This window comes from Candida albicans, chromosome 6 (assembly GCF_000182965.3).
Source record: "Candida albicans SC5314 chromosome 6, complete sequence".
NCBI classification, from domain to species: Eukaryota; Fungi; Ascomycota; class Pichiomycetes; order Serinales; family Debaryomycetaceae; genus Candida; species Candida albicans.
The window spans coordinates 60704-83192 of record NC_032094.1 but is presented as its reverse complement, the minus strand read 5'-3'; the positions used below and the strand labels follow the sequence as shown (position 1 = coordinate 83192).

At 35.7% G+C, this 22489-nt stretch overlaps 11 protein-coding genes across 11 annotated transcripts; 8 read left to right on the top strand and 3 right to left on the bottom strand. All coding sequences in view use genetic code 12, as the record gives it.

Moving 5' to 3' along the window:
* Nucleotides 1-1143: 1143 nt before the first annotated feature.
* Nucleotides 1144-3018, top strand: FET3 (ferroxidase; the record flags this gene model as incomplete). Its single annotated transcript, XM_706173.2, has 1 exon — nucleotides 1144-3018. One exon carries the CDS (start codon nucleotides 1144-1146, stop codon nucleotides 3016-3018), a length of 1875 nt encoding a protein of 624 aa, XP_711265.2.
* A 1643-nt stretch (nucleotides 3019-4661) lies between these two features.
* On the top strand, nucleotides 4662-6539 carry FET34 (ferroxidase; the record flags this gene model as incomplete). The annotated part of the gene is made up of 1 exon (XM_706175.2): nucleotides 4662-6539. One exon carries the CDS (start codon nucleotides 4662-4664, stop codon nucleotides 6537-6539), a length of 1878 nt encoding a protein of 625 aa, XP_711267.2.
* Nucleotides 6540-7072: 533 nt separating this feature from the next.
* On the top strand, nucleotides 7073-8611 carry CAALFM_C600430CA (uncharacterized protein; the record flags this gene model as incomplete). Its single annotated transcript, XM_707228.2, has 1 exon — nucleotides 7073-8611. One exon carries the CDS (start codon nucleotides 7073-7075, stop codon nucleotides 8609-8611), a length of 1539 nt encoding a protein of 512 aa, XP_712321.1.
* A 133-nt stretch (nucleotides 8612-8744) lies between these two features.
* Nucleotides 8745-9088, bottom strand: DPM2 (Dpm2p; the record flags this gene model as incomplete). Its single annotated transcript, XM_019475440.1, has 2 exons — nucleotides 8745-8999; nucleotides 9086-9088. The coding sequence occupies 2 exons, from the start codon at nucleotides 9086-9088 to the stop codon at nucleotides 8745-8747; spliced, it is 258 nt and encodes an 85-aa protein (XP_019330985.1).
* Nucleotides 9089-9367: 279 nt separating this feature from the next.
* SRO77 (putative Rab GTPase-binding protein) lies at nucleotides 9368-12598 on the top strand (the record flags this gene model as incomplete). Its single annotated transcript, XM_707227.1, has 1 exon — nucleotides 9368-12598. The coding sequence occupies one exon, from the start codon at nucleotides 9368-9370 to the stop codon at nucleotides 12596-12598; it is 3231 nt and encodes a 1076-aa protein (XP_712320.1).
* A 229-nt stretch (nucleotides 12599-12827) lies between these two features.
* On the top strand, nucleotides 12828-14162 carry CAALFM_C600400CA (uncharacterized protein; the record flags this gene model as incomplete). The annotated part of the gene is made up of 1 exon (XM_707226.1): nucleotides 12828-14162. One exon carries the CDS (start codon nucleotides 12828-12830, stop codon nucleotides 14160-14162), a length of 1335 nt encoding a protein of 444 aa, XP_712319.1.
* A 46-nt stretch (nucleotides 14163-14208) lies between these two features.
* Nucleotides 14209-15699, bottom strand: CAALFM_C600390WA (putative serine--tRNA ligase; the record flags this gene model as incomplete). The annotated part of the gene is made up of 1 exon (XM_707225.1): nucleotides 14209-15699. One exon carries the CDS (start codon nucleotides 15697-15699, stop codon nucleotides 14209-14211), a length of 1491 nt encoding a protein of 496 aa, XP_712318.1.
* Nucleotides 15700-15754: 55 nt separating this feature from the next.
* On the top strand, nucleotides 15755-16750 carry CAALFM_C600380CA (uncharacterized protein; the record flags this gene model as incomplete). Its single annotated transcript, XM_707224.1, has 1 exon — nucleotides 15755-16750. One exon carries the CDS (start codon nucleotides 15755-15757, stop codon nucleotides 16748-16750), a length of 996 nt encoding a protein of 331 aa, XP_712317.1.
* Nucleotides 16751-17214: 464 nt separating this feature from the next.
* On the top strand, nucleotides 17215-18765 carry NOP5 (RNA-processing protein; the record flags this gene model as incomplete). The annotated part of the gene is made up of 1 exon (XM_707223.1): nucleotides 17215-18765. One exon carries the CDS (start codon nucleotides 17215-17217, stop codon nucleotides 18763-18765), a length of 1551 nt encoding a protein of 516 aa, XP_712316.1.
* Nucleotides 18766-19010: 245 nt separating this feature from the next.
* On the top strand, nucleotides 19011-19556 carry CAALFM_C600360CA (uncharacterized protein; the record flags this gene model as incomplete). Its single annotated transcript, XM_707222.1, has 1 exon — nucleotides 19011-19556. One exon carries the CDS (start codon nucleotides 19011-19013, stop codon nucleotides 19554-19556), a length of 546 nt encoding a protein of 181 aa, XP_712315.1.
* Nucleotides 19557-19747: 191 nt separating this feature from the next.
* On the bottom strand, nucleotides 19748-22333 carry PKH3 (protein kinase; the record flags this gene model as incomplete). The annotated part of the gene is made up of 1 exon (XM_707220.2): nucleotides 19748-22333. The coding sequence occupies one exon, from the start codon at nucleotides 22331-22333 to the stop codon at nucleotides 19748-19750; it is 2586 nt and encodes an 861-aa protein (XP_712313.2).
* Nucleotides 22334-22489: the final 156 nt, after the last annotated feature.

Here is a 22489-nt window from a genome sequence, read left to right as displayed (position 1 = left end):
TTGAAAGAAGAGAGTTTGTTTGTAGAGAATTGGTAGCAACCTTGATGGCAAATTTAGAACCAAAAGTTTAACAGTGATTGCAACAGAAAACAATACTGCTGTACCAATATTTATTAAACCACCATCACCAAATTATCAAATGAAGTCTTACATAATCAAATTTCTAGGCTTATTGGTTTTTTGTAACAATGCTTTCTCTCGTACATTTGTTCTTAGTGCCGAAAAGGAAGGAAATTGTGTTCGAAGCTTATTTTCTATTGTTATGATTTTTTCGATTGTATTAATTTTATTCGTACACAATTCCCAAATATTGTAGTACTTGTATATGTTATTGTCGTAAAAATCAAACCATTGTTTTTTGATTGTTTTATTACTTCATTAATATTATGGCAAATGTAATTGTTAATTCTAGAGCATATCATGTCTTGATATATTGTAGATTTGATTCAGACAGACATATTTGTCGTTTCTGTTCACCATTTGTCCATTCACTTGTTTATTTTGTTTATTAAATTACAATTAATTAATACAGCTTCCCAGCTGATTGGTTGATTCCCTATTTAACAATGGAAACTAGGATCGGGATTAAATTGGGATTAACAATTTTGTTTCAAATGAACGGCAAATTGGTTGTTTCTCAGAACTTGCCCCTTTTTCTAGAGCTAGATTTATCTGATAACTAATCCTCTAACAGAAAAGTATAAATACTAGACTTCTAGTCACTGATTCGACGCTTTGATTATTTCCTGTTCCTTCTAGTTTTTTTTTCTATTTTTAGCTTTGTTTTTTTACCATATCAGTTCAAAAGCTAATTGAGTTCAGATATTATTGAGTATTCCATTCTCATTATAGTCTGCTAATAACAATACAAGAGCATAGTGAATTAGTTTTCTTGGCGGCTGCTAATCAAGAATATTACACTACTTACAGGTCTTTACATTGTTTTTTATTTACAGAGGGTAATACTATAGATTCAAAAGAAAAAGTTTCCTTAAACTTCAATCTTGAAATATAATCTATCTGGTGCTAATAGAAGAACTATTGTCGTTTTGGTAAGAGATTAACTTGAAAAGAAAAAGCATACTGAACACAAAAACGGTTTGAAAAATTAAAAAAAAAAATAAATCAAAACTGAGTTGAAAAATGCGAACATTTCTATCATCATTCATTATTTTGACTACATTTTTAGCTTCATTGATAGCTGCTGAAACTCACACATGGTATTTCAAAACTGGTTGGGTAGACGCAAATCCTGATGGGGTTTATCCCCGTAAAATGATTGGGTTCAATGATTCATGGCCATTACCCACTTTGAGAGTTAAAAAGGGCGACAGAGTTCAATTGTATTTGATTAATGGATTTGATAACTTAAATACTACTTTACATTTTCATGGATTATTTGTTCGTGGTGCCAACCAAATGGACGGGCCAGAGATGGTTACCCAGTGTCCTATCCCACCTGGTGAAACATACTTGTACAACTTCACTGTTACTGATCAAGTGGGAACTTATTGGTATCATAGCCATACAGGGGGTCAGTATGGAGACGGTATGAGAGGTGTCTTTATTATTGAAGATGATGATTTCCCGTATCACTACGATGAAGAAGTTGTTTTAACTTTAAGTGACCATTACCACAAATATTCAGGTGACATAATGCCTGCCTTTTTAACCAGATTTAATCCGACAGGAGCAGAACCGATCCCACAGAACTTTTTGTTCAATGAAACAAGAAATGCCACTTGGAAGGTCGAACCTGGAAAAACTTACTTTGTTAGGATTCTTAATATCGGTGGATTTGTATCACAGTACTTGTGGATGGAAGATCATGAATTTACTATTGTTGAGATCGATGGCGTTTACGTTGAAAAAAACACCACTGATTTGATTTATATCACAGTTGCTCAAAGATATGGGGTTTTGATAACCACAAAAAATTCAACCGATAAGAACTATGCATTTATGAATGGTGTTGATACTACCATGTTGGATTCAGTTCCTGCTGATTTGCAAGTCAATGGGACCAATTATATTGTTTATAATGAAAGCTCCGCCTTACCGGATGCTTACGATATCGATTCGTATGATGATGCCTTGGATGATTTCTACTTGAAACCCTTGAGTAAACAAAAGTTGATGGATGATGCTGATTACACTATTACCGTTGATGTTCAAATGAATGTCTTGAATGATGGGATCAATTATGCTTTTTTCAACAATATTAGTTACAAAGCACCAAAAGTTCCAACCTTGCTAACTGTTTTAAGTGCTGGCGAAGCTGCAACAAACGAATTGATTTATGGTACCAATACCAATAGTTTTGTATTACAAGGTGGAGATATTGTTGATATTGTGCTAAATAATTTTGATACTGGTAAACATCCATTCCATTTACACGGTCACGTTTTCCAGTTGATTGAGAGACACGAAGCTGTAGGTAGCAAAGAAAGTGCAGTTACATTCAATGTCAGCGATCATGCTGAATGGCCCGAGTATCCAATGATTCGTGACACTGTTTACGTTAAACCTCATTCTTATATGGTTTTAAGATTCAAAGCTGACAACCCCGGGGTTTGGTTTTTCCATTGTCACGTCGACTGGCATTTAGAACAAGGTTTGGCTATTGTTTTGATCGAAGATCCTCAAGCCATTCAAAAGAATGAAAAAATTACTGAGAATCATAAACGTATCTGTGAAAAAGTTGGTGTTCCCTGGGAAGGTAATGCTGCTGCCAACAGCAATGATTATTTGGACTTGAAGGGTGAAAATGTTCAAGTAAAGAGATTACCAACAGGATTTACCACCAAAGGAATCGTAGCATTAGTGTTTTCATGTGTTGCTGCGTTCTTAGGCTTATTCACAATTTCTTTCTATGGTATGAATGACATTGCTCATGTTGAAGACAAAGTAGCCAGAGATTTGGATATTGACTTGGAAGCAGAGAATGAGGACGAAGAAGAAGCAGTTGTTTTGAACCAGAATTCATCTTCTTCAGACAGCAACTCTAAGCCACATTAATGAAGAACGCGAAATTTATATGTTTTTCAATTGATTAATCTTGATTTTGTTTTGGATTTAGGAAAGGTTTTTGAAGAAATGTGTGTGTGCGTAAATGATAAAACAACCGTGAAATTCCCAATGGAAATATGTTTATCATTTTTGAACCAACCTTTGCTAAAGATGAGACATGAGAGGAAGCTATTAATTAATGTTGAATTGCAAAATATATTACTTGTCCACTTTTTTTATTTGTTAATGACTTGACTTGATGACCACTTAAATTTTTTTTCTTCGTATATAAACAAACCACCCTTATTGAAAACCCCCTTAGTTTAGTATTAGATTTTTTTTTTACATTACTATACTACTTTTTAGACTTTTTAAATATAAATCATTCTATCCCGTTTGAAAAAGAAATTTCTAGCATTTACAAATTTAAGTAATTAGATTGGATTGGCCACATAATGTTATACAATTGAAGTGCTAAAGATTTTTAAATTTTTTTTTTCTGTTTGGTGACATTGGTAGCAACTTTGATGGCAAATTTAATACTAAAAAACTAAAAGTTACATAGTTAAACAGTACTTGCAGCAAGAAACAACAGTAAAATTCCTGGATTTATTAAACCACCATCACCAAATCATAAAATTCAAGCTTACATAATCAGAGTTATGAGAATTTGAGTGGCTTTCTGCAGTGTTTCGTCTCATACGATACATTTCCATGCAGAATAGAAGTTTTTGTGGTTGGTGTTTTGCATTCTTAATAATTGTATTTTTTTTTCTTTCTTTACTTGTTGTCCTTATTTGTTACAAAAAAAAAATAATTGCAATTTTTACCGTTCTTCGTATGCAAATTATCTTTTTAATCAAACGATGTTTCTTTTTGTAATTTTTTTTTTCTTGGAATTGAAAATCCAATTATTACCGACAGGGCAGAAGCATGGCATAGCATGGCATGTGGCTTACCAACTTGTAGTTTTAATTCTGACAGACATTATTCTTTTGMATGTGGCTTACCAACTTGTAGTTTTAATTCTGACAGACATTATTCTTTTGACTTTTGTTGATTTTCTTTTTGTTTGCCTCGTTATTTCCAAGAATTTCAATTTATCCGTAGTAATTGTTTATCTGATTGGACAATTTACATTGTACTACAACAACAGGGTTCGGGATAACTTTACCTTTTATTTCTTGAGCCATCAGAAGGTCGTCTCAGTAGGTTTTTCAAGCCCCATCCCTTTTACCTCGACCAAGATTTATCTGATAATTTTTTAATAAGAAAAATATAAATAGTACCGATGACCCTTCCCTTCAATTTTATTTTTCCATTTTATTTTTGTTTTTTCCATTATCTAATTCCTAAGAATTCACATCCAGGAAACACTGTATATCCTATTACCATCATCAGCTGATTCCTTTCTATCATATTCTTGAGAATAAAAAGGTCGGTTATATTTCTTGGAAGGTGCTAATATAGTATATTGGTACCCTTAATTCAACAATCAGATTTTCTGTAATACTATAAAACAAAACCAGTTTTCCAAGACATCCAGTGATTTGAACAAATCTTAGTCGTATCTATCCAAAAGAGAACAAACAGGTTGCTATTATTTTGAAAACGAACTAGAATTAAAACGGAAGTATATTGAGAGTATAAAAATGAGAGCGACTCTAACCTCATTACTAGTTTCAATTACATTTTTAGTCTCATTGGTAGCAGCAGAGACGCATACATGGTACTTTAAGACTGGATGGGTGAATGCAAACCCTGATGGTGTATATGAAAGACCAATGATTGGGTTTAACGATACTTGGCCTTTACCCACCTTGAGAGTAAAGAAGGGTGACAGAGTTCAATTATACTTAATTAACGGTTTTGATAATTTGAATACTACGTTACATTTTCATGGGTTGTTCCAAAATGGTACAAATCAAATGGATGGTCCTGAAATGGTCACACAATGTCCTATTCCACCAGGTGAGACTTATTTATACAATTTCACTGTTGACCAAGTTGGAACGTACTGGTATCATAGCCATACAGCAGGCCAATATGGTGATGGTATGAGAGGTGTTTTCGTCATTGATGATGACGATTTTCCTTACGATTATGACGAGGATGTTGTTTTGACAGTGGGAGATCATTATCATAAATACTCGAGTGACATCATCCCTTCATTTTTAAGCAGATTCAATCCAACTGGTGCTGAACCTATTCCACAAAACTTTTTGTTTAACGAAACCAGGAACCTTACATGGAAAGTTGAGCCCGGCAAAACTTATTTGGTTAGAATTGTTAATGTTGGTGGATTTGTGTCACAGTACTTATGGATGGAGGATCATGAATTTACTGTCGTTGAAGTCGATGGGATTTATGTTGAGAAAAATACAACCGATATGTTGTATATTACTACTGCCCAGAGATACAGTGTTTTGATTAACACCAAGAACTCGACAGACAAAAACTATGCCTTCATGCAACGTGTTGATACTGATATGTTGGACGTCATACCTTCTGATTTGCAGTTGAACGGTACTAACTATATTGTGTACAATGAAGATGCCTCCTTACCTGAAGCATATGATGTTGACTCGCTTGATAACTATTTAGACGATTTCTACTTGAAGCCTTTGAGTAAAGAGAAGTTATTAGACGATGCTGATTATACTATTACTGTCGATGTGCAAATGGACAATTTAGGCAATGGTGTCAATTATGCCTTCTTCAACAACATTACTTACACAACACCTAAAGTTCCTACTTTGTTGACTGTGTTGAGTGCTGGTGATGCTGCCACCAATGAATTGGTTTATGGTACTAACACCAACAGTTTTGTGTTACAAGGGGGCGATGTTGTTGATATTGTATTGAACAATTTGGATACCGGTAAACATCCATTCCACTTGCATGGTCATGCATTCCAATTGATAGAAAGACACAAAGAGATTCCTGAAGGTGAGGACCCAGTTACTTATAACGCTACCGATCATGCGGATTGGCCAGAATATCCAATGGTGAGGGACACTGTTTACGTTAGACCCCAATCCTACATTGTTATGAGATTTAAGGCTGATAATCCAGGTGTTTGGTTCTTCCACTGCCATATTGAATGGCATTTAGAACAAGGTTTAGCATTCCAATTAATTGAAGATCCTCAAGGTATTCAGAAGAACGAAAAGATCACTGACAACCATAAACAGATTTGTGAGAAGGTTGGTGTACCTTGGGAAGGTAATGCTGCAGCTAATAGTAAGGATTATTTGAATTTGGTTGGCGAAAATGTTCAAGTAAAGAGATTGCCAACTGGCTTCACTGCTAAAGGTATTGTTGCCTTGGTTTTCTCATGTATCTCAGCATTTTTGGGATTGGCAGCAATTTCTTACTATGGTATGAATGACATTGAAAACATGGAAAAAAGAGTTGCTAGAGACTTGGATGTGTACTTTGATGATGATGATGATGATGAGGAGGAGGAAGAACAAAGCATTACTGAGCAGGCTGCAACTGGTTCCTCTTCTAGCCCTTCAAACAAATAAACTAAGAAATTGGTTAATTTTTTTATATGGCGAGAGAGTGGTGTTGTTGAATAACAGTCAAAGAAAGTCATGAAGAATTGTGTGTGTGTTGGTCTAATTAAACTTGAATAATGAAAACAGTTTGATTGACCCAGTGAAGTAACTCTCTTTGATGGATTATACATTGAAACAACATTCTACATCAAGATCCGTAATTCTCAAATTTCCCTTAAGAACCCCCCTGCTTGATATTTAATTTTATTGTTTGTCTTCGTTTTTTTTTTCTAATTTAAATAATTTATGTATTCGATTTAATATATTAATGGCCCGTTCAATTTGATAGTTTTCGTAAGATTGTAAAAAGCTCACACAGTTGATAAGTAAAAGTAATGGTGTTGCGGTACAAGTTTGCTGATACCATTGGAGCCAGAGAAAAATGTGAATCGCCTTAAACAAAAAAGGTGGAAAAAAAAAATACACCACTGTCCAGTCAACAGATTTTTGCTCTGAGATTAATTGTTTGATCCACATCATTAACAGTATACTTCAGAATCATGATTGAAGCAATATATATTTCAGACTCAACTAACTCATTGGTTTATGAGTACACAACTTCACTATGCATCCCAAAATTTAAATCATTAGTTCCCAAAGTTACTTCGTTTAACGATTCAACAACCACCAATAAGATTCCATTAAATTCAAAGTTGTACTTATTTGTGCATCATCATCAGCAGTCAGGGTTGCAGTTTTACTTGTTATGCAAAGAGATTGATAATGCAAACCCATTGATTCCCTCAATTTTTATTCAAAGGTTAATCGAAGTGATGGAAGATTACTTTGGGGATTTGAATAGTGTCAAGATCGAAGCAAATAATGAAATCTTAACGTTATTATTATACCAAATGTTGGACGATGGCACTCCTTACATTACAGATTTCAATAAGTTGCGAGACTTGGTTAGTTATAAATCATTACTTTCCAAGCTTCTCAGTAGTGCTACCACTGTCGCATCCAAAGCCACTGGAACGGCAATGAGCAATAAAGGTCCCTTAGATTTGCATAAAACAAATAACCATCAAACATCCGATATTCCTTGGAGAAGAAGCAACGTAAAACATACAAACAATGAAATGTATGTTGATGTAATTGAAACCGTGAATGTCATTATAAAGCCTACAACCAAAAAAGCAAAAAGACATTTACAACTGGAAAAGCAAAACCAAGGATTTGACTCTGCCTTTTATTCTTCAGCATCTAGCAAATCGCTAAACCATGATATAGAGAATCATTTAATTAGTGGATACATTGACGGTGAAATCAACTTTTTGAGTCGGTTGACGGGTGTGCCATCTTTGCAGTTATCGTTGAATTCCATAGGAACAAGCAGAATAGAGTTGCCAAGTTTACACAGGTGCATTGATTTTGATGTTTGGAACGAAAAAAGAGGGATATTGTCGTTTATTCCACCTGATGGGAAATCTACTCTAATGAGGTATCAAATTGATTTGAACCAAACCAATCAGTACGGCACGTCTAACAAGCAATCAATGTTGAGCATGATAAAGTCAACAAGTATTGAAGCAGAGTTTATTTGCCATGAAAATACTTCCGATTTTGAAATTAGATTAAACTTATCCCCATCTATATCTAAAATAGATTCCCTAAATGTTGAAATTGTGTGTGAGCACCCAGAGGATCAAATCAAAATGAACCGTGTTACTCACGGAGACTTTTCATCAAAAGGAAATGGAAAAGCGGAATGGATTTTACGACAACTAAAACCAAATGTGTTTTCACCTGTGTTTTATGGATCAATCATATCTAATACAGAGAATTCCAGCGATGAAGAGGAAGAAGAAGAGAAAGAAGGAGCAAGAGACGAGAACAACCAAGCTAAACACGATAAAAAAGTGAGAATTTCTAAACCAAGTTATATAAAACTAAGTTATAGCCACAAAGGACCAGTTCCAAGTGGATTGAAGGTCGATAGCTTAAAGATAATTAGTGCAAAAGGGTTAGGCGATACAGTCAAACCTTACAAAGGTGTCAAGTATATGACCAAGTCTGGTAATTATATAGTGAGATCATAAAATCAAAAACAGATTTACTACGTCACACTTTTCATTCAATTCTCAACCTCCCTAAACATAGTTAATATACAATTATATTGATAGGTATGGTAAATAAAAAATAAAGGTGTCTTATTCTGTAAAACTCACCCAATTATTGTGCTTTCTTCTTACTTTTCTGTTTCTGTTGATTTTTAATCAAAACTTTTCCGACAAATGTACCCACACCCAAGGCAGCAATGAATAATAATAATATTGGTAATTTGATGGCATAATCTCTTGGCAAAAAGAATTGGTTCAATATATTGTCTTCGTTGATAAATGGTAATACAAATACCCAAGCAGTGTAGTATGTGAATACAAAAGCAGCAACACCAAGCATTCCAAATCCAATTAGTTTATCGGCACCCTTGACAAAAAATAAAGGTATTGTTAATATATACAATTCTTCATCGTTAGAAAACTTTCATAATTGTAATTACTGTTGTGACATACCATGATATTAAATTGAAGTAATGATAGAGATTTGTTGCAATAAATAAATTTGGTTGAAAAATTGTTATACGTGTTGTTTTTTCTTGTTTTCTTCGTGAAGCCCAGATAAAACGAGACAACAAAACAAAGAAACTCAGTGTGTTGTCGTCAGGGACACTACCACGCAAACTAAGAACTACAACAACAACCTAAAAATCCGTGTGGCCCAGCTGGCGAACAATTGGTTAACCCAACCACTTTTAAGAGTATCACTCTTGTCTTTAATCAAAAAAAAAACAAACGATGTTTAACAAATTAAAACTGAGAAAAGCACCTTTGTCATTGGATTCAGTTTCAAATGCCATCAAAACAAGGGGTACAAAGTCTCTTTCCCCAGAAGAAATCAATCCAAAACATATTGATTTAAAAGTGATCAATCAACTTGGGATTCCCCAAAATTCAATTGTTGCAGTGGCTTATGATCCAGTACAATCTTTATTAGCAGTTTCAACCACCAGCAACGATGTTCGAGTATATGGACAGCTAAATGTCGAAGTTGTATTTGAATTCAACATTAAACACCCTATCACGTTTCTTCGATTTGTTAAGGGAGTATATCTTGTCTGTGCCTCACCAGGTGCTGGTTTGAATATATTATCATTGCACTCCAAAAAAGTGTTAGGAACAACTCTGTTTCCTGGAACAGTTACAGCTATGGAATCAGACCCTTCATTGGATTGGTTGATTATGGGATTGTCAAACGGTAGTTTAATGTTTTATGATGTTGACAGAGTAAATTTAACACCTTTCAGAATTGATAATTTGCAGAAGAAAATAATGCCAAAGGAGAAAATGTCACCAGTTTTGTCCATTGAATGGCATCCTCGTGATATTGGTACTTTATTGATTGCATACCAGCAATCTGCAATTGTTTACTCACTTGTATCAGGCGAAGTGAAAAGTGTCTTGGTATACCAGTTATCAAAAGATCATAGAGGCTTTCAATTGGCGTCTCATATTGCAAACGGGGGGAAGAAGAAGATATTTGGTGGTTCCAAGGAGGTAATCCCTAAACTAAAGGAAGCCCATTTCCATCCAAATGGATTACACGCCGTCACAGTGCATGAAGACAATTCGATAGTATTCTGGGATATAGCAAGTGGTACAATTTTAGAAGCTAGAAACGTTTTTGATGTGCACATTCATCAGCCAGGGACGCCATTAGAAATTCCCGAGGTATTTCAACCCATTGAGACCGTTCAATGGGTTTGTGGTGAAGATCCAGAGAACACAAAGTTGATTGTAAGCGGCGGAGATTCTAATTCCAAGAATGCCATTCACGTTTTAGATTTTGGCTATACTTTGAAGTACTCAATTACATCGTATGAAAAACAAGCTGAATTTTACGCACAACCACAATCAGGACAAAGAATCATTCCAGTAACATTTTATTTGAATAAGACAGAAGTAGAAGAGGTGATAAAAACCATTCTACCAATTACTGAAAATGGGTCGCCTTATTTCCATGGTGGTCATGATCCTTCTTTTTTGTTGTTGGTCTCAAATTTGGGACGAATTTATTTTGTTTCATTTGCCGAGCATGCTGGTGGTCAAGGATCATCTGATTTAGGCACGGTTATTTTGCCCACCTCTATATCATTTATTCACCCACCTTTATGTGCCTTTGATGTTGAGCAAGTGAGAAGAATTGATTGGTATAGTATTATGTCCAGCAGAGCATCGACGGGAGCAACATCCAAAACAAAGGAAATGTTTTTTGGTGGTGCATCGGTAGGCCTCAACAATGTGCTGAAACCAATAGGATATGATGATTCTTTTAGGAACATCTTGATTACCGGTCACGAAAGTGGTTTGGTGAGATTTCTTGATGTTACCAAAGGTGAACAACATGAGTTAGAAGGGATTGTGCAAATTGGTCTTCGCGAGACTTTATTTGATTACGGGAATCCAAAGTCGTTGAGAGTCATATTTGTGTCATGTGCATTTGAGAACCGTGAATTACTAGTAGCATTAGCGACAGGTGAGGTTGTTGTTTGCAAGTTTGGCAAAAACAACAGAAACGCTGGGTTATCGGCAACTAAAGATTACAGTGATTGTGCGGTACAACATGCAAACAAAAATGCCAAACTTTTAGATATTAGTGGAAGAGTCCTGGGCTCATTAAATGCGTCATCAACATTTTTACCAACAAGTTTGTTGCAAATCGAGCCACCAGAACCTATTTCGGTGATCAAGATGAGTAATGTCGGTTTTGGGGCTATTGGTTACAAATCGGGAAGATTGGTTGTCTGTGATATTACAAGGGGTCCTGCTGTGATACTCAATCTTGAAAATATAAAAGAACACCTTGTGTCAGTACAAGGAAACTGCTACCCAACGTCTATTGAATTTTCCATTCAAGAATATGGCAATGACGGCTACTCATCCATAGTTTTGTTGGTAGGAACAAATTGTGGCGGTAATCTCGTGACATTTAGAATTACTCCAATGGGGAATGGTGGCTTTGAGGTTGTTTTTGCAGACAAAACAGCACATTTGAATTACAGAACTACTGATGCCAGTGGAGCTGAAGGGTCGTGTATTTCCCAAATAATTCCGATAAACTCAGTGACCGGTGAGTCTGCAGTTGCAAATATGAGCACATTCAACAAACTCAGTCAGGGAATTGTTATTCCAGCATATGTTATTGCCACCTCTGACAGAGAAATTCGTGTTCTCAAGCTACCAAAGCAAAAGTTATCACACAAAGTTGTTGAGGATTTCTGTTTGAAATGCAGTGTTGTGAACTATCACAATAAAGGTATTGTATTGGCCATTTTAGTGAAATCTGGGTTTGTCAAATTATGTTCGTTGCCATCTTTGTCTGATATAGCTAATGTCAAATTGCCCAAGGAGGTTTATGCTCAAGTTAAAGAATCACTTGAATCAGGAATGGCAACTCAGTCAGATTTATTACGTTCAGGTGAATTATTTGTTAGGTACTCTAAAACAGAATCAGTTTATATCACGACAAATGAAAAAACTCGCCACAAAGATGACACAAATACGGATCGATTGTTTAACGAAAATGCCATTATTCCACCACGTCCAACTGCAAGTACATTACTGTGGGCAAAAGGTCAAATCAGTTATGTTTCAGTTGATGATTTAGCCATGTTGGTTGCGGGACCAAACCGTAAGCCTCCAAAGAACACAGAGTCACAATTGGCATATAATATAAGCCCTGAAGCTAATCCACAGAGCAATTACGGAGGATATAACCCGCAAAAAGGCAGAGATTCTGACAAAAGTAAAAGTTCGAGTCCATATGACCAACCAGTAAGACGTGGCACTAATAACAGCGGAGGTTTGGGGTCTCAAGGATTTATGAGAAGTCTTCAAAATAGCATTCAAACAGTGGAAGAGACTTTTAACGACTATGCAAACCAAGCCAGTCAAACATTCACCGAAGGTATAGAGGACCAGAAGAAATCAATGTACAGTGCTGCTGTAAAAAGTAAGTTTGGATTTTAAAGGAGATAGAATTGTATAAAATTTGTAGATATAAGGACAGTATACATTACGACACGTATGGAATAATTTCGATAGAGTATGCACTATGCAGGACTGACGAAATTAACAAATGTAAACAAACAAACCCTTTGGAAAAGGAAAAAAGAGAATACAAACTTGACAACGACAACATATGGTTTAACGGGTGATTTCTTTTGTCGAATTGATCAGATTATTCAATAACACAGTAATGAATAATAAAGAGAATATACCCACAACACCAAAGAGCAAAGAAAGCAGAATTATTTCCGCTGTTTCGCCGATTAACAACCAAACGTTGAAACCAATCTCACCTAACAAAGAGAAGAATCAAATTGGCAAATTAAATTTTTTGGAAACAGACAATTTAGATGAGCATTTTGAACTTGTTCATACCACTCAAGAAGAAATCCGACAACGATTGCACAATATTGAATTGACATCAAAGCAGACTAGTGTTGATTTAGGACAATTATTTGATAGACTGAAAAATAACAATGAAAATTTGAATAAACTATTACGGAATGTGGTGTCTTATTCTGAAAAAGTAATGACAGAAGGAAATGCAACCAAAGCAGACATGGAGAAAATTTTGACTCGGTTGGATAAGCTTAGCGAGGCAAGAAGCAAATCTGAAAGTCTGAAAGTGGGAATTTCTGATAGTTCTATTGAAGAAATTTGTGAAGCAATAGGACAGGTATTCAGTGCCAATCAGAAGAACCACGGGGATGCTGACAAATTGACTATACTCAAAGAAGAAGTATCTAGAATAAAGGATATCATCAGCAAACATAATGAAGTTGTTAGTTCTCAATTAAAGTCGCATGATACGAAACAAAGCGAATTGGCAAATCATTTAGATTCATACTTGCAAGAATCAAAAGGAAACATTGAAATCTTACATAAAATACTTTCATTTATTGAAACAAGGGGATCTGATTTGCAACAGTTCAAAGAAATTAATTCACAACTACAAAATCTAGAGACAGTCAGTAATGCATTACAAGACAAATTGCCTGCTTCAGATTTGGTTAATCAAATAACAAGCCCAATAGTAGCAGAAATTAAGGCGATGTCTCTAGACTCTAAGTATTTGACTTCATTTGAAGGTATTTCGGCGGCTATTGATAAATTAAGAGAGACAATTGAGGAAGGACCTAAGTCAGAAGTTATACTCGAAAAGTTAGAGAAGCTTGCGGGAGAAAAGAACACCAGCAATACTCTACTAGAGAAAGAGCAGGAAATGGAAAACAAGATTCGGAAAATGGAAGACAAGTATGCTTTGCTTAGTACAAGATATGAGGAAAAGCTTCAACAGTATAAAGATTTACTGATCAAGTATCAACAGTTACAAGCACAAATTGAGGACACTCAAATGCCCCAAAATAATCGAGAATCAAAAATGGAAAAATTGAGAAATTTTCATAAACTTAAAATTGGGGAAATTGAGCAAAGTGAATTCATCAACGAAAGGAAACGTATCGCTAGTACTCCAGTTGTGCAAACTAGAAATATTCAATTTACCAACAATTCAGATGAAGACTGATTTTTTTTTTCTTTTCGTTTATTCTATTTACAGTTTTATATTTACATTAATTAGGAACGATTTTATCTTTGCCATCCATGAATGGCTGCAAAACTTCTGGTATTGAAATTTCATTCTTTTCTGCATTAAAGTTTTGTTCAATTAATGCAACAATTACTCTAGGGACGGCCATACATGTACCGTTAAGTGTTGAAACGTGTTTGAGACGACCTTCTTGATCATCATTATAACGTATACCTAATCTTCGAGATTGGTAATCGCCACAATTAGAACAGCTTGTGAGCTCTCCCCAGGAACCTCTTCCTGGCATCCACGCTTCGATGTCATATTTTTTCATTGCTGGTGCACCTAAATCGGATGATGGCATATTTAACAATTTAGCGGATAGACCCAATTCCGTGACAATTTCCACTTGCATATCCTTTAGATCTTCTAATTCTTGTGCGGCCTTCTCTTCTGTTGTAAAATGGAATAACTCGACTTTAGTAAACTCATGCACTCTATACAATCCCTTAGTATCTTTTCCACTGGCCCCTGCTTCAGCGCGGTATGCTCTTGATACACCAACATATTTTATGGGGAATTGAGTGCCACTCGGGAATACAGTAGAAGAATGGAATGCAGCCAATGGTATCTCTGCTGTACCTGTCAAGGACTTGTGTTCGCCTTTAAGTTCATAGATTTGCTTTTCATTATTTTGATCATTTGGTTTGAATCCACAGGCTCCAACAATTTCTGACTTAACAATCGAAGGTGGAGTAAGCATCAAATACCCACGCCTGCGAGCTTTTGAGAGCGCATATTGAATTAACGCTTGTTCAAGCAAAGCACCATCTCCAATTAAATAGTACCAAGACGGTCCAGATACTCTAGATGCCACACTGAAATCCAAAATATTAAAGTTGACTCCTATTTCCTTGTGATCATGAACTGCTGACGAATTTGAAACTTTAGCATCTTCTTCAGACTGGCAATTTATAAATTGGACAACTTCTTCTTTCAAAGGATCCGTAGGGACTGTTACGTCTATAAGATTGGGCAAAGATTCGGCTTTGGCGTATATTTTTTCTTGGATGGTTTTCACTTGTTTTTCCAACGGTTTTAGTTCAGATTTGAGTTGCTTCAATCTTTCTTTGAATTGTTGTAGATCACCCACGTTTGACTTTAAACGCTCTGCTAGGATAGTTCTTTCTTTTTTCATGTCATTGATTTGAGAAAACAATTGTGCTTGTAATGGTCGATTTGATGTGATGAAATTGATGTTTTCAATCAACTCTTGTGGTAGTTGTCTTCGGTGAATTGAAGATTCATACTCTTTTGGACGACTCAAAATATCATTAATGTCGATTTGTGCTCTTAATAACGTTGATGAGTTTTTGCCAGTGCTAATGTATCTACGTATAGTGTTAAGCATGCTTGATAACCTAGCCTTGATGTTACTTCGATTGGTAGAATAATGTAAGGTGTAGGTCATTTTCTTTCGTGCACTCACAGTAGAGAATTGAACAAGAATTATTCTGTTTCCTGTACACAACATAGAAACATTCCCATCACACGATGGCTATATCTTTCTAGAGATAAACCTTAACCAAATGTTGAGGTCCGTCAGCAGAGATAGTTTCACAACATTAATAGACCAGGACGACGATAATGAGAATGACGATTTGCAACTGCAGCAGCATGAGAACACACAGGAACTTACATCTGATTTGATCTCATTGATCTCACAAGAAACATTGATTAATACCAGTATCCAAATCATGAATCGAAACATATCACAATTCTACAAACACTATGAATTACCATTAATACTGAGTTATTTGCATACAGGGGTTAGTTTGTATCTAAGTTTGCAGGATCTTCTCGATAACAAACCACCCATCCTAACGAGAACACTGTCCATGATGAATTTCAATAATTTATTACGACGACCATTTAGAAATTCTTCATTTTTGACTATACACAAGCATGACTACATGAACAATAAGTTTGAATTTTGCCATGTCGATTTCAAAATACACTCTAACCATATTACATACTATATTTTGAAGTTCCCAACATTAGATAAAACAGTCTACTTAATTAACAACAATAGCTCTAAACCTACTGTTGATTTCGAGTACAAAAAAACATGCTTTAGGATTACAGGTGTGACAGGTACAACTTCAGTGATTGGAGTATCACCAGAGATAAAGTTATATGTAATGAATCCCAATTCCAAGAATTTATTGACCTATAATACGACTGTATCGAATGGCAAAAAGCTCCAGATAAATAATAGTTTGAGCAAATTAGTTAATAGTCAAGACCAGCCGCGAATAAACGAGATGTTGAAGAATGAGAAGCCAGTAATTAGCATTCCCATGGGCAGATATTTAGATCAAGGGGATGTCAAATTGAAGCTCGACAGTAACAGTGCTACCAAGTCTAAACTGAACATAATAAAGCATGGCGTAATAAGATTGTTTGATTACCAGGACGAAGTAGGAGATACTGGAAATAATGTGGTAAGTGATGACATGTTGGTGTTGTGCTGTGTATTATTAGTGTTGAGAGAGCAAGAATACCGGAAATTTAAAAGCGGTTAATCGACATTAAAGAGTTTGTAGATGTATTATACAGCTTGGTAATCAACAAGTGTACGCTGTTTCATACTGCAATATGTTAATCAAGATCTTTGGCGCTTATAATAGTCTAGATAGGTCGTGTATTTGTATACAGTATTTTCCTTCTCATCTCAAGATTTTTTTTTTTCCCTATTTCGCCCCAATTCGTTTCTCACTTCTCTTCTCATCGAAAAATTTTCATTCAGTTTTTTCTTTTCTTACCACTAGTGTTTAGAAAAGTGCTTTTTTCAATAACAAATTCTTTGATTCTGAACCACCCATTCATCCATCACCTAGTTTTTATCAAACTTGATACCGGATCAGCTATTAATAGTGTTAATTTTTTTTATCCCAACTTATCATTAGATCATTTTATAAAAACTTACCTGGATATATTCGTCTTCATTGAAGTTTGTTTCAACTTTTCTAATATTTAACAAAAAACCATGGCTTACGTTTTAACTGAAACAGCAGCAGGATATGCCTTATTGAAGGCAGCTGATAAAAAAATCCACAAATCTTCTTCTTTAGTTGAAGACTTGAACACAGCCGAAAAAGTTGCTGAACAATTCAAAATTCACCGTTTTGAAAAATTTCAGTCAGCAGCAAATGCATTAGAAGAGGCTAATGCCATTATTGAAGGTAAAGTTTCAGAAAATTTACAAAAATTATTAGAAGATGCCAAATCAGATAAAAAGGCTACTTTGATTGTCTCAGAAGCCAAATTGGGTAATGCTATCAATAAATTGGGTTTGAACTTTCAAGTTGTAAGCGATGCTGCATCTTTGGATTTACAAAGAGCCATCAAACAATTTTTGCCAGAATTATTACCTGGTTTGGATGATTCAGCATTAAAACAAATGTCTTTGGGTTTAGCTCACTCTATGGGTCGTCATAAATTAAAATTCTCTGCCGATAAGGTAGACACCATGATTATTCAAGCTATAGCCTTATTGGATGATTTAGATAAAGAGTTAAATACCTATGCCATGAGATGTAAGGAATGGTACGGTTGGCATTTCCCAGAATTGGCCAAAATGATTACTGATTCTGCTGCATACGCTAGAATTATTTTGACCATGGGTGTTAGATCTAATGCTTCTGAAACCGACTTATCTGAAATCTTACCAGAAGAAGTTGAAGAACAAGTCAAAGCTGCTGCTGAAGTGTCTATGGGGACTGAAATCACTGAAGATGATTTGAATAACATAAAGGCATTGGCCGAGCAAATTGTTGATTTTGCTGCTTACAGAGAACAATTATCCAATTACTTGTCTTCTCGTATGAAAGCTATCGCACCAAATTTGACTGCTATGGTTGGAGAATTAGTCGGTGCTAGATTGATTGCTCACGCAGGTTCATTGACATCATTAGCTAAAGCCCCAGCTTCAACTGTACAAATTTTGGGTGCCGAAAAGGCTTTGTTCAGAGCTTTGAAAACCAAACATGACACACCAAAATATGGTATAATCTACCATGCTTCATTGGTTGGTCAAGCCAGTGGTAAAAACAAAGGTAGAATTGCTAGAACATTAGCTGCTAAGGCTGCTGTGTCATTGAGATACGATTGTTTTGACGAAGAAAGAGACGAATCAGATGACTTTGGTTTAGAAAACAGAGCCAAGGTTGAAGGTAGATTGAGTCAATTGGAGGGACGTGATATGAGAACCACCTCTAAAGTTGTGAGAGAACAACCAAAAGTGGAAATAACCGAAGCCCGTGCTTATAATGCAGATGCCGATTCTACTGCTGCTGCAGCTGCTGCTGCCCCAACTGCTGATTCAGACGACGAAGAGTCCGAGACAGAAGAAGTTGAAGAAAAGAAATCTAAGAAAGATAAAAAGAAGGATAAGAAAGAAAAGAAGGATAAGAAGAAGGACAAGAAGAGAAAGAGAGATGACGATAAAGAAGATAAAGAATCTTCTAAAAAACTGAAGAAGGACAAAAAGGAAAAGAAAGAGAAAAAGGAAAAGAAAGCAAAGAAGGAAAAGAAGTAATTTAGAAAGTAAACCATTGCATGTTTAAGTAGAAAGGAGGGTTCATAGTAATTTATGTAAAATAGTTTTCATCATGTTTTTGTTACAATTGATTCTCTAGTGATGTTGTTTATTTGCGGAGATTGCAGTGACGCTCTAAACAGAGCGGCTCTTTTTTTTTTTCCTGCGCTCCTTGAAGATTTTATATCCATTAAATTGCTACATTCTCAATTCAACCTAACTAATTCTTCTGGTAAATTGAAGCCATGCCAACGAATCAACCAACTAAATTTGAAGTACCTGTTGATCTATTAACCCCTGAAAGCTGTATATCATCATCTCGAATAAGAGCATTTTTAAAAAGATCCAGAAATCTTACTGATGATACTATTCGGCCACATCTAAATGAAATTGAAAAATCAAAGTGTTCACAGTATTTTGAAGAGGAGATAGTGCCACAATGGAGAGTACGTGGCGAGATCATTGATTATTGTTCTAAATATTCACAAGAGTTACGAGATCACACAAGCCAAGGGAAAACTGTTACTGCGACAAAGTTGTCGTATGACTTGCCCAATGCTGAAGAAATGACTGATAAATTTGATTTGAGGACTGACCCCTATGCATATAAAAGTTATCAAAGAAGAATAGATGAACAATATGCACAATGTGATGCATTAGACAACTGGACTCAAAATGAAAAAACGGTAGAGCAAATTATCAGACAACAGACAGTTGAGGTTTTGAATGACAAATGTTTTTATCAAGACTGGATGCAAGCTTTTAAAAGAGCCTCCAATCCAAAGAAATAGAAATGATCTAAACAAGAAGAAAGAAAAAAGAAGAATCTAATATTGATTAGCTTGTATATAGTCAGTTATCTATAGTCATTATCTGATAATAAGAATGATCTTTGTTAGTTTGATACAGAAAACCACAACATCTAGATGATATACATAAAAAAACACTTTCTAAAATTTACATATACGAACAGAATAACATGTTATTTTTGGTGGTGCACAGCTGCTGCTGCTGCAAATGCAAAGTTTGAATGTTGAGTTGGGGTTGGTGTTGTTTGAGGAGTCCCATTAGAGCTTGTTCCCTTCTTCTTGGATCTGGGCTTTTTATTTGATAATGACAGTTTCTTTTTTTTGGCTTTCTCTGATTTAACTTCATTAATACTTACATTAGATGACGAGCTCACAGATCGTGGCTTTTTGTTATCTTCGCTTTGCTCGATTGATATCTCTCGAGCTATTAACAAGCAGTCAATCCATCCATGACTTGATCCAACAACTACTTCTTCGCCTTTTTTATCTAAAACCTTGACAGCATTGGTCAATCTTAATCTTTGCTCGTCGCTAACTCTCTGTAGGAATACCAAATCCCCACCATCTTTGATCAATTCGATTATCAAGTATCCAAACGTTTCATCCTGTTTCGAAAGTAAATTACCATCTTCATCAACTGTATTTTCAAATTCATAATCATACATCAGATAGTCTGCCCCCTTGTTTGCCTTCAAGTCCACTAGCATGACATTCAAAAATGCATCTATAAAGAATACACGAGCCATGTTAGTGACAATAGTGATAACTGCTTTAGATTCTTGTTTAAGGATACTGGCGTACTTGGATGTCAATTCATCCAAAACAGAATCATCTAAAACCTGGTATTCGGGTTTATTTAGATATCTCTTGCTCAATACCAGCTTGATCAAATTGTCCATTTTTAAAATCTTTTCATCCGGCTTCAATAGCCCAGAGACTTCATTAAATTTAATGAAATTTTCCTGCACTTTTTTGATCTTTGGTGGTAGTGGTGGTGGTGGTGGCGGTGTTGATGAGTCCTTAGATGTTTTGTGATTTGGCTGTGGTAAATTTTTTGTAGCAAAAGCTGCGGCTGCTGCATTTGCTGATGTATTTTTAGAACCCCTTATATCTTCCAGTTGTTTTTGCTGTTGCAGTTGATATTGAGCTTTTGGTTGTGGTTGTGGTGATTGTTGCGATTTTGGCAATGGTATTTGTTGTTGAGGTTGTCCAGGTATCTCCCCATTCCTTCTGGGAGCCATTTGTGCAAAAGATGTATTGTCCCTTAAATTTGGTGTACTGTTCTTCTCCTTTGGGAAAGGGGGAGTTTTTTGTTGTACCAATACTTGTGGTGCAGCTTGTCTAGTTTGCATGTTACCAACAGGTTGTCGGCTAGAAGCCGAAACTGGTGCAAACTGGGGCGTTTGTGCAGAACCACTTCTTTGCGGTTGAATTTGTTGCGGTACGTTCTGTTGTGTTAATGGTTGTGACGATACTGGAGGAGGGAGCGGTACATGTTGTTGGTAGTTATGATTATATGTAGTTTGATTCAACGCAGGCATTGCTACGTTATTCTTTATCATTGTTGGTGGTTTGTACGATTTTTTTGCTGCAATTGAAGGAATAAATCCAAACTCAGAGGCCAGTATCTGTGACTGCAATTGGTGGTAAGAGTTTGATTTATTGACATTTCTGTTGGTTCCGTTCTTCATCATTGGAGGCATTGCTGGTGACGGTGTAATGGCGCCAAATGCTTCAAACCGGGGAACCTTCCTATGCCATATAAAATTTTGGTCGTCCCAAGGTATGTCAGAAAACCACCTTGATGACATGATATGTGGGATTGTTGCTCGTGCAGATGGTTCAGAAATAAGTATCAGATCAATCAATTGGATCACGTCTGGCGGTAAGGGTATGGGTGATTTGTATGAATAGTCCACATTTATAATCTTTTCAAAAGTCAAGTACTCGGTGCTTCCTTTAAACGGCGGAACGCCATTAAAGAATTGATATAATATACACCCAATAGCCCAAATGTCAGATTCAAAACCGCATATATTGTGCTTAAGTAATTCCGGAGAAACGTATTCAGCTGTGCCCACAAACGATCCCTTTCGATCAGTATCAGATACCTCTGGACTGGCATCTACTGAATTATAGTCTATTTTCTCGCCATTGAACTCTTCGTGATTGCCTAATAACTTGGCTGCTCCAAAATCGGTGATTTTTAAATTAAAGTCATGTCCAACTAAAATATTCTCTGGTTTCAAATCTCGATGGATCACCCCTTTCAGATGAATAAACCTAACTGCATCTATTATTTGACACATGTAAAATTTCAGTACGGATTCAGATAAAGATCCAAATTTTCTAATGATTGACAACAACTCCCCATATTCTGCAAAATCCAAAACAAAAAACAAGCTACTCTCATCTTGGAAAGTATAATATAATTGAACAATCCCGGGATGTTGTTGACCCAATCTGTTCAAAGTGGTCTTTTCAATATTGACATATTTAATTTTGTTCTCTTTCACTATATGTCGTTTCGATAACACTTTAATAGCATAAGTTCTATTGGTGTATTTATCCAATGCAGAGTATACTGTGGAATATGATCCTTCTCCTATTTTCGCTCCAAATTGATAGTCTCTTGCTGATCTTCGTTTGGCCGCCAGTTGTGAGTATTGTGATTGTGGTTGAGAATTGGTCTGTTGCTGCTGAGTACTCCGATTTGACGGCTGGATAGATAAGTTCTGTAGATGTTCTAACCCTGACATGTTCTTATTCCAAAAAGTTAAGTTCAATCTGAAAGTGGGTACTAATCCGGTGTCTCTTGAATATGAATTAAGAAAATTAATGTAAATATAGGAAATTAAAAAAAAATATATATATAAAGCTAGAAAGAGAAATATTTACCTGCTAAGATTGTTGTT